The 11,260-nt window shown below is 39.7% G+C and overlaps 1 protein-coding gene across 1 annotated transcript; it reads right to left on the bottom strand.

Annotated features, from left to right (window-relative positions):
* Positions 1 to 1,093: 1,093 nt before the first annotated feature.
* Positions 1,094 to 3,361, bottom strand: LOC133652106 (myosin-1B-like). Its single transcript, XM_062050496.1, has 6 exons — positions 3,292 to 3,361; positions 3,100 to 3,218; positions 1,648 to 1,674; positions 1,488 to 1,578; positions 1,309 to 1,436; positions 1,094 to 1,259 (listed from the first exon to the last, which is right to left on the bottom strand). Exons 1-6 carry the CDS (start codon positions 3,359 to 3,361, stop codon positions 1,116 to 1,118), a joined length of 579 nt encoding a protein of 192 aa, XP_061906480.1. The 3' UTR covers positions 1,094 to 1,115.
* Between the last annotated feature and the right edge of the window lie 7,899 nt (positions 3,362 to 11,260).

Raw genomic sequence — 11,260 nt, 5'->3', positions numbered from 1 at the left:
AAGAAAATCCGTAAATTAGCCGCAGTTTTATAAGCTGCAGGATTCAAAGCGTAGGGAAAAAGTAGCGGCTTATAGTCCGGAATTTACGGTAAGCAACTGTGAAGGAGGTACTTTATCAAAGCTAAATCTAAATGCTAACAATAGCATGTATTAGCAGCTACTTCCTAGCCACGGTAGTCCTGCTCCCAGAAGTAATGTTCCCCTGGAAGAAAACTTGTCTCATCACATTTCTTCTTTCTTGTCTCGAAAAGAGGTAAATAACAAATAATGAGCTTTTTATGAAACTTTTAGTTTGCATCCTGGCAACATCTTTAGTTTGTGACACACAGAGTGCATGAGCAAACACAACGATCGATGTCTGTCATTTCCAAAATTATGGTATTAGTTTATAATAATATATTAACACAATAGTCAAAAAACTTGAATGAAAGCTTCTCTATAATGTAATTACTCCAAATCTTGCATAAGTGGATGGCAACGACTAAGAATGTAACGATATGAACATTTTATATCGCAGTTATGACCAAAATGATCATCATCATTATGGCTGTATTGGTAAATATGATCAAAAAGTACATTTACACACGCAAATAATAACACACTATTTAAGCTTGTGATGACTTCGTGGGTTTCCTGTGGGTACTCCGGCTTCCTCCCACCTCCAAAGACATGCACTTGGGGATAGGTTGATTGGCAACATTAAATTGGTTCTAGTGGGTGAATGTGTGTGTGAATGTTGTCTGTCTATCTGTGTTGGCCCTGTGATGAGGTGGCCACTTATCCAGGGTGTACCCCGCCTTCCGCCCAAATGCAGCTGAGATAGCTCCAGCACCCCCCGCCGCCCCGAAAGGGACAAACGGTAAAAAATGGATGGATAAAAAAAACAAAAAACTATTTGTATTATGGCTGTCAGAGAAGAAAAATCCATGAATAAGCCGCACAGTTTTATAAGCCGCAGGATTCAAAGCGTAAGAAAAAGTAGCGACTATAGTCCAGTATTTACGGTAATAATAACAATCATGTTGTTCAAAGAAGAGTTCTTGTGTGTCAATAGAACTCTCTGACTAGGAGTTTGACTACAATAATGGAACAACTAAGATGAAGCATGCAGTTTTCTACTCCACTTTGCCAACAATGTCACGGCTCCTAGCTCGCAGTTCATTCAACTGAGACTCTGCGATGTCCGCTCGCTCCTCGGCTGCCTCCAGTTCATGCTGCACCTTCCGGAACTTTGCCATGTTGATGCTGGTCTGTTCCTCCTGCGATTGCAGAAGGTGGAGAAGGACATCCGGCTGTGATTCTTGTCACAGTGACCTCCTCGCACTGCCACTTGTACCCTTTCACATTCAGCTGCAGCTTGTTGACTAAATCCTGAAGCCTCGTCACGTTCTTCTTTTCTTCCTCGCCCTGAAACACAGGAGAAGGATGTATGCTTTCTTTTTGGTGTGTGAATCACAGGATGTCCTCCTGACCTGATAAATCAAAACTTTTGATCTTCTTCTCGTATTTGTGCACTCCTTTCATGGCTTTGCAGCCACGTTTCTGCTCCGCTTCCAATTCGTTTTCCAAGTCTCGAACCTGAACAAAAAAGCAGGTGAACACTTATGTGGTTTCACAGAGGATTTTTGTCATCCAAGGACCCTTAACCCGGTTCTCCAGCTTCTGAAGCTCTTTCTGTCAGTCGGTCTTAAGGCTTTTGACAGCAGGTACGGTGCGACAGTCTTTTGAAATAAACAAGTGTTTCTCGTCTTCCTGTCGGTCGTTTTTTCTTAACTCTGAGCTTGCAGCAGCCAGCTTCATCTCACAAGATCCTCGTGTGTTGTGAATGCCAATAAAGTGACATCATCGTGAAGATTGATGATTGCTAATTTGTAGGACTATTTTTTAATGCTTGGCTGGCTATCGACTGACACACCCTCTGTGATCGATTGGGGTGGTATAGGTCGGTTGGTAGGGTGGCCATGCCAGCAACTTGAGGGTTCCAGGTTCGATCCCCGCTTCCGCCATCCTAGTCAGTGTTTCCCATAAACTGGCAAGATACCTGTGGAGGTGGGGGCGTGGCTATGGGCGTGGTCACCATGACATTATCGAGTAATTTGCATAATTTACTACAATATGATTTTCTCTAAAAAGGCTAAAAAAATGTATACTTACTAATTAATAATAACAGTTTTGTTTTAAACGTCCATGCATCCATTTTACAATATAATTACAACACTTTATGTACATATTTATATACATATTTATTATTTAATATTTATTTATTAATTGTGGTTCTTACAAAAAATATATTTTATAAAATATAAAAGCTAAAATGTCTCTTAAAGCTCTGCCCCTTTAATTAGTGCATACTAAATAATTTAACTTTAGCCTACTACTACAATCATATTATTTACCAGCAGCATAAAGTGAAACAGAGGCAGAGGTGTCCTGCCACAGTCAGTAACAAATAAACAGTAAACAGTAGTGGTGGTAGATAGACACAGAGCTTCATCAAACATCTGATCCACTGAACAAAGAGCTCCAAAAATCTTGAACTTTAGACTGCCATCAGTTTTACTCCCTACACTTAACCATGTGTTTCCTACTGCCTGCAGACTTTGCACACTTTGTTATATACACATGTTGTGTTTCTAATATAAATACATTTAATAAAGTCAAATACAAATAAGGCAACAAGAGAAGTATCCTACACTTCTCTTTTGTGAAGTAAATCTGAACAGCCGATATGGGCATCTACATCAACTATATGATTTGCCTGTGAAGCTGGACCGGACAAAAATTTTTTTTTTTTTTTTTTTTTTTTTTTAAATTGTGGCGGACGTAATTCTTTCGTGGCGGGCCGCCACAAATAAATGAATGTGTGGGAAACGCTGAGTCACTGCCGTTGTGTCCTTGGGCAAGACACTTTACCCACCTGTAACTTAGATATTGGGTTTCAGTATGTAAAAGCGCTTTGAGTCACTAGACAAAAGCGCTATATAAATATAATTCAGTTCAATTCAACTCTGTGATCGACGGTAGCTCGCGATCGACCTAATGGGCACCCCTGGTTTATACAGTATCTTAAAGTCTTTGAACTGTGGAACTGTTGAGTACCCGCTGAGGTGTTTGGCCTTTGGTCACATACTCATTCCCAACCTGAACTCGAGGATAACACAGCACCTTCAGCAGCTCAGCGGCGTAGAGACCCATGAGGTAGGCAACCTTGTCAGCCACTTTTGAAAGCTCAGAATAAGTCACAAGGACGGTTCAGCCTCTGAATGTAGAAGCAAGTTTCACTCAACTCACCCTTAGTGCGGCCGGGCTCCGCTTGTACCTCATGCTGTTTCTGCTTGAACTTCACGTTCCCGTTGCACATCACAGCACTTTGTAGATGCTGATGTTCTCCTCCTTGTTGAAGCCCAGGATACCGATGGCACTCTGGTGAAAACAACTGGATGCTACATTATGACAACCTGTTGACATTCTCTCTGCTCTTCTTCTCCCGCAGAGACGCTACTGATCACCTCCAATCCTTATGACTATCCCTTCATCAGCCAGGGCGAGATCACTGTGCTGAGCATCAATGACTCAGAGGAGCCGATGGCCACAGACGTGAGTCGGTAAAGGGATTTACGGTGTTGATGAGTCTACTAAAAGTAGGTCTCATGTCAGCAACGTCTGGTCCTATGTCCTCCTCGCCGAAGAGGATGTTTTATTCTTTATCTGTGCGGACAAAATGCCAGTTAGTTGTTAAAATGGATGCATGTGGGAGAAACTTTCTTGAAATGTCCGGCATGAGATCAGGAACAATCAAATTCGATTTTCGGCCTGACATGGAACAATTCTACTACGTTACTTTACGTTTATCATACGATACGCGCTTTAACAGCTGTGTGTGTGTGTGTATGCTAGCGGGCCCACAGGGACAAAGATATTGGAGACAGACAAGAGTCTCCAATATCTGCATTTCTTCCATTATACTGGTGAAACAAAAAAAACAATTGTAAAATATCGTGCAAAGGTTGGTTTATTTACAAGGTGAAGCTAATATATGACATAGGCTAATTAGATGCAAATCAAGATATTTCCGCTTATGAAAACCTCATAAAATGTTGGGTTTCCAAAAACTGTAATGGCACGAAAATCAAGGTATTTCAAGGCTCATTTTTATGATTATGGTTTACAGCTTATGAAAGCCTCCGAAAATGTTGGGTTTTCAAAAATTGTAAGCCGTGATCATCAAAATAATAAGAAATTAAGGCCTTATTTATGTCACTTTGCATGTATTGGGTTTATATCACATATTAGAGACAGGCGAGAGGGTTCACTCCATGTCTTCCATTATACAGGTGAAACTCAAAAAACGTGAATATCGCTCAAAGGTTGGTTTATTATTTACAAGGTGAAGCTAATATATAACACAGGTTAATAACACGTAAATTAGGTATTTCAAGCCTTATTTTTATGATTATGGTTTACAGCTCATGAAAACCTCAGAAAATTTGGGGTTTTCAAAAACTGTTTGCTGTGATCATCCAAATTCGAAGAAATAAAGGCCTTACCTATCTGACTTTGCATGTATTGGGTTTATATCACATATTAGAGACTGACAAGAGCGTTCACTCTATTGCTTCCATTATACAGGTGAAACTCAAAAAACGTGAATATCGTGCAAAGGTTGGTTTATTAATTAAAAGGTTAAACTAATACAGTATTGTAGGCTGTGATCACCAAAATTATAAGAAATAAAGGCCATACCTATCTGACTTTGCATGTTTTGAGTTGATATCACATATTAGAGACAGGCTAGAGCGTTCACTCTTTGTTCCATTATACAGGTGAAACTCAAAAAATGTCAGTACCGTGCAAAAGTTGGTTTATTATTTACAAGGTGAAGCTAATATATGACATAGACCAGGGGTCGGCAACCCAAAACGTTAAAAGAGCCATATTGGACCAAAAATACAAAAAACGAATCTGTCTGGAGCCGCAAAAAATGAAAGGCCGTATATAAGATTTATAATGGAGGCAACACATGATTTAAGTGTCTATATTAGTTATAATAGCCTACTATCATATGACTGTGTGACGTGTCATATGATGTGTCGCAGGCTGAAGCAAATCTTCGTTGACAGCAATATTGAAATGTAATATTTATTCTATACATTTTTACGACATTAAAAAACATTAGTAAATCAGAGGCTACTTAGAAGGTGAGATAACACCTGAAAATGGCCGAAGGTACAGATGTGTGTGTCCAAGTGAAAGGAAACGGCAGTGTGTCTTCTTTTAATGGATTTGTTACAATCTTTGGCAAGCTAGGTAATGTTTGCTGTGGTCTGGAACAACATGGCACACAAAAAACTATCTGAAATGCAGCCAATATCACATACAGATAATGTGTCATGAGACATGCACATATAAATTAAATACACAGACGATAAAAGTAAAGGATATTAAATTAGCTCAAATATATCTACAAATGAGGCATAATGATGCAATGTGTACATACAGCTAGCCTAAATAGCATGTTAGCATTGATTAGCTTGCAGTCATGCACTGTCCAAATATGTCTGATTTGCACTCCAACAAATCAATAACATCAACAAACCGCGCCTTTGTGCAATCACGCACAGCATAAAACGTTTGGTGGACAAAATGAGATAAAGGAGAAGTGGAAGATTTTACATGTAAACAACCTGTTGCGTCACAGTCCACACTATGGTGGGTTCAAGAACAGCTGAAATTAGTAGGATAAAACGATGTTCACCAAATACTGTCATCAGTGAAGCATACACACAAACATATTAAACAGTGGGCTTTCTAACAATTGGGAAGGTTTGTGTCATGTTTGTCCTCAAACAAAACACATACTAAAACAAAAAAAATATTTTTCCCCAATCTTTTTCTCTTTTCAATCCTTTTTTAAAAAAGCTCCAGGGAGCCACTTGGGCGACACTAAAGAGCCGCATGCGGCTCGAGTGCCGCAGGTTGCTGACTCCCGACATAGGCTAATAACACGTAAATCGAGATATTTCAAGCCTTATTTTTATGATTATGGTTTACAGCTTATGAAAACCTCAGAAAATGTAGGGTTTTCAAAACTGTAAGCCATGATCATCCAAATGCAAATAAATAAAGGCCTTATCTATCTGACTTGGCATGTATTGAGTTTGTATCACACATTAGAGACAGACAAGAGGGTTCACTCCATTTATTCCATTATACAGGTGAAACTCAAAAAACGTGAATATCGTGCAAAGGTTGGTTTATTATTTACAAGGTTAAACTAATAAATGACATGGGTTAATAACACATAAATCAAGATATTTCAAGCCTTTGATGATTATGGCTCACAGTTTATGAAAACTTAAAAACTCAAAATTTTGGGTTTTCAAAATCTCAAAGCCATGATCATCAAAATTCTAAGAAATAAAAGTTCTTACCCATCTCACTTTGCATGTATTGAGTCTATATCACACATTAGTTTCACATTTAATGTTGAGGAACATCAATTCCAGAGTGGGCCGGACTGGTAGAATCATGACAAGAAAACGTAAAAATAAAGACCACTTCAGATTGTTTTCTTTGGTTAAAAATACAACAAGTACATTCTGAAAATGTACAAATCATCATGTTTTTTTTTTTTACACTTACATATTGCGGTTAATAGTATTCTATCTGCATTTGTCATTATTTGTACTTTCTAAGTTAGTGCTGTGATAATGTTCATCAATCAAACAGGTGGAATTGAGTCTGGTATATCTATTACAAAATGAGATGAATAACATCAAATTACAGGATATTAATAATGTAATGTACTCATTTTCCTCAACTGATGTTCTAACATCATGTGGTTTGTTATGTACATATCAATCAATCAATCAATGTTTATTTATATAGCCCTAAATCACAAGTGTCTCAAAGGGCTGTACAAGCCACAACGACATCCTCGGTACAGAGCCCACATACGGGCAAGAAAAACTCACCCCAGTGGGACGTCAATGTGAATGACTATGAGAAACCTTGGAGAGGACCGCATATGTGGGTAACCCCCCCCCCCCCCCCCCCCCCCCTCTAGGGGAGACCGAAAGCAATGGATGTCGAGTGGGTCTGACATAATATTGTGTAGCACCATAGACAACAAAACTTGTACATTTAGACTAATTTCATTAATCTCAAGTTAGAAGGGGATACATAATATTTTAGTATATTTGTGTTCGAAGAAAATGTGTCCCCAGTTATAAGTACAACACGAAATGTACAGATTATCAAAAGCATTTATTTGGGTAGAAATGTCACAGGTTACATTACTAAAATAATTTACAATCAAGGCATGAAGGTAACAATCCACATTTTGTATACTATGACTAATAAGCAGCGTAAGTACATAGAGTCACACGGCACATAGCTCCGCCCCCGTTGAAGTCATGCGTGCGCTCACGGCAGGGATACAAAGAATTCCCATTGCAACATCTAGTGGACACATTTAGAACAGCAGTTTGTCGGCTCTATTGATAACCTCACTAACAACTTTGACGATGCCTTGCGCGAAATTATTGATAGTATAGCACCGCTAAAGCAAAAAAGGCGCACCCCATGGTTTACAGAAGAAATTAGAGCTCATAAATTATCATGTAGAAAACTGGAACGCAAATGGCGCGCGACTAAACTTGAAGTTTTCCATCAAGCATGGAGTGATAGTTTAATAACTTATAAACGCATGCTTACCTTAGCTAAAGCTAAATACTACTCAAATCTCATCCGCCTCAACAAAAACGATCCTAAATTTCTGTTTAGTACAGTAGCATCGCTAACCCAACAAGGGACTCCTCCCAGTAGCTCCACCCACTCGGCAGATGATTTTATGAATTTCTTTAATGTGTGAAGTGAATTACATTTATATAGCGCTTTTTCTCAAGTGACTCAAAGCGCTTTACATAGTGAAACCCAATATCTAAGTTACATTCAAACCAGTGTGGGTGGCACTGGGAGCAGGTGGGTAAAGTGTCTTGCCCAAGGACACAACGGCAGTGACTAGGATGGCGGAAGCGGGGATCGAACCTGCAACCCTCAAGTTGCTGGCACGGCCGCTCTACCAACCGAGCTATACCGCCCCAATAATAAGAAAATTGAACTCATTAGAAAGGAGATTAAAGACAACGCATCCCAGCTACAACTGGGTTCTATTAACACAAATACGACTGTATATACGACGGACACTGCCCTCCAAAATAGTCTCTCTATTTTTGATGAAATAACATTAGAGGAATTATTACAGCGTGTAAGTGGGATAAAACAAACAACATGTTTACTTGACCCACTTCCTGGGAAACTTATCAAGGAACTGTTTGTATTATTAGGTCCATCAGTGTTAAATATTATAAACTTATCACTTTCCTCCGGCACTGTTCCCCTAGCATTCAAAAAAGCGGTTATTCATCCTCTGCTCAAAAGACCTAACCTCGATCCTGACCTCATGGTAAACTACCGACCGGTCTCCCACCTTCCGTTTATTTCCAAAATTCTCGAAAAAATTGTTGCACAGCAGCTAAATGAACACTTAGTGACTAACAATCTCTGTGAACCTTTTCAATCCGGTTTCAGGGCAAATCACTCTACGGAGACAGCCCTCGCAAAAATGACTAATCTATTGCTAACGATGGATTCTGATGCGTCATCTATGTTGCTGCTTCTTGATCTTAGCGCCGCTTTCGATACCGTCGATCATAATATTTTATTAGAGCGTATCAAAACACGTATTGGTATGTCAGACTTAGCCTTGTCTTGGTTTAACTCTTATCTTACTGACAGGATGCAGTGCGTCTCCCATAACAATATGACCTCGGACTATGTCAAGGTAACGTGCGGAGTTCCCCAGGGTTCGGTTCTTGGCACTGCACTCTTTAGTATTTACATGCTGCCGCTGGGTGACATCATACGCAAGTACGGTGTTAGCTTTCACTGTTATGCTGATGACACTCAACTCTACATGCCCCTAAAGCTGACCAACACGCCGGATTGTAGTCAGCTGGAGGCGTGTCTTAATGAAATTAAACAATGGATGTCCGCTAACTTTTTGCAACTCAACGCTAAGAAAACGAAAATGCTGATTATTGGTCCTGCTAGACACCAACATCTATTTAATAATACCACCTTAACATTTGAACAAAACATACACCTTAACTTAAACAAGGCGACTCGGTAAAGAATCTGGGTATTATCTTCGACCCAACTCTCTCGTTTGAGTCACACATTAAGAGTGTTACTAAAACGGCCTTCTTTCATCTCCGTAATATCGCTAAAATTTGTTCCATCTTGTCCACTAGCGACGCTGAGATCATTATTCATGCGTTCGTTACGTCTCGTCTCGATTACTGTAACGTATTCTTTTCGGGTCTCCCTATGTCTAGCATTAAAAGATTACAGTTGGTACAAAATGCGGCTGCAAGGCTTTTGACAAAAACAAGAACGTTTGATCATATTACGCCTATACTGGCTCACCTGCACTGGCTTCCTGTGCACTTAAGATGCGACTTTAAGGTTTTACTACTTACGTATAAAATACTACACGGTTTAGCTCCAGCCTATCTCGCCGATTGTATTGTACCATATGTCCCGACAAGAAATCTGCGTTCAAAGAACTCCGGCTTAATAGTGATTCCCAGAGCCAAAAAAAAAGTCTGCGGGCTATAGAGCGTTTTCTATTCGGGCTCCAGTACTCTGGAATGCCCTCCCGGTAACAGTTAGAGATGCTACCTCAGTAGAAGCATTTAAGTCCCATCTTAAAACTCATTTGTATAATCTAGCCTTTAAATAGACCCCCCTTTTTTAGACCAGTTGATCTGCCGTTTCTTTTTTTCTCTCCTCTTCTCCCCTGTCCCTTGCGAGGGGGAGTTGCATAGGTCCGGTGGCCATGGATGAAGTGCTGGCTGTCCAGAGTCGGGACCCCGGGTGGACCACTAGCCTGTGCATCGGTTGGGGACATCTCTGCGCTGCTGACCCGTCTCCGCTCGGGATGGTTTCCTGTTGGCCCCGCTGTGGACTGGACTCTCGCTGATGTGTTGGATCCACTGTGGACTGGACTTTCACAATGTTATGTCAGACCCACTCGACATCCATTGCTTTCGGTCTCCCCTAGAGGGGGGGGGGGGTTACCCACATATGCGGTCCTCTCCAAGGTTTCTCATAGTCATTCACCGACGTCCCACTGGGGTGAGTTTTTCCTTGCCCGTATGTGGGCTCTGTACCGAGGATGTCGTTGTGGCTTGTACAGCCCTTTGAGACACTTGTGATTTAGGGCTATTTAAATAAACATTGATTGATTGATTATTTCATTCAAAAAGCAAATTTAGCAAACTAATTTCGCCGGCCGGATAAAACATGTTTGGTTGTATGTTTGACACCCCTTGTTTAAAATAATTTTCATCAAACTCTTAGGAAATGTCCAAAATAGGGGTTAGCTCCACCCGCTAGTGAACCCGCCTCCACCCACAGAGACAAAGACAGTGAATGACCAACAGGAGGCTTTACTCTGTTTCTTTCATTCCACTACATCTTAAAAGGTTATTAGCACTTTTGATTAAACTTTCAGAAAATGTCAGAACAAGTGTGATCACCGTCTGGATTCTGGCAGTGAATCTTTGGGCACCTGAGAATTTGATTCGACTCCAATTCCTGGGGTGACTATTCAATTCAGAATCGATTCTCGCAATGTCATTTTTGGTATAATTATTATAATGAAATGTTTTCAAAACGGGTAACAGGCTAGAAAAGCTCTTTCTGGTTCCATGAAAATAGCCTAAAAACATATATTTTTTAATTGATTCTTATAAAAAATCTTTTTGAAGTTTTTTTTATTTGATCTTTTTTTTTTTTTAATCGATTTAGAATCGGGTTGAATAAAAATCATGATTTAGATGTGAATTGAATTGGAAAAAAGTATTACATTTTTTTAAAATAAGAATCAATTGTAGAAAATAGTTTTAGGCCATTTTCATGCAACCAGAAGGAGCTTTTCTAACCTGTAACCTGTTTTAAAAAAGTTTCATCATTATTTTACCAGTGATTCTCCAACCAGTGAGAACTTAAGTAAATATTCGATCACAGTGTTACTGTTCAAAGTGTGTGTAATGTGACGGTGGCCAAAAATACTAAATATACTTGTTAAATAAAACCTCTGCTTTTTTTCCTTCTTTTTTTTTAATGAATACTTAGCCCTACTACGCTACTATATTTTAATGTTGGTCATTATGGTGGTACTTGGTGAGCTAAG

This window comes from Entelurus aequoreus, linkage group LG06, assembly GCF_033978785.1.
Source record: "Entelurus aequoreus isolate RoL-2023_Sb linkage group LG06, RoL_Eaeq_v1.1, whole genome shotgun sequence".
NCBI classification, from domain to species: Eukaryota; Metazoa; Chordata; class Actinopteri; order Syngnathiformes; family Syngnathidae; genus Entelurus; species Entelurus aequoreus.
Note: the sequence above shows the minus strand (reverse complement) of the source record. Positions and strands in the feature narration are given on the sequence as shown.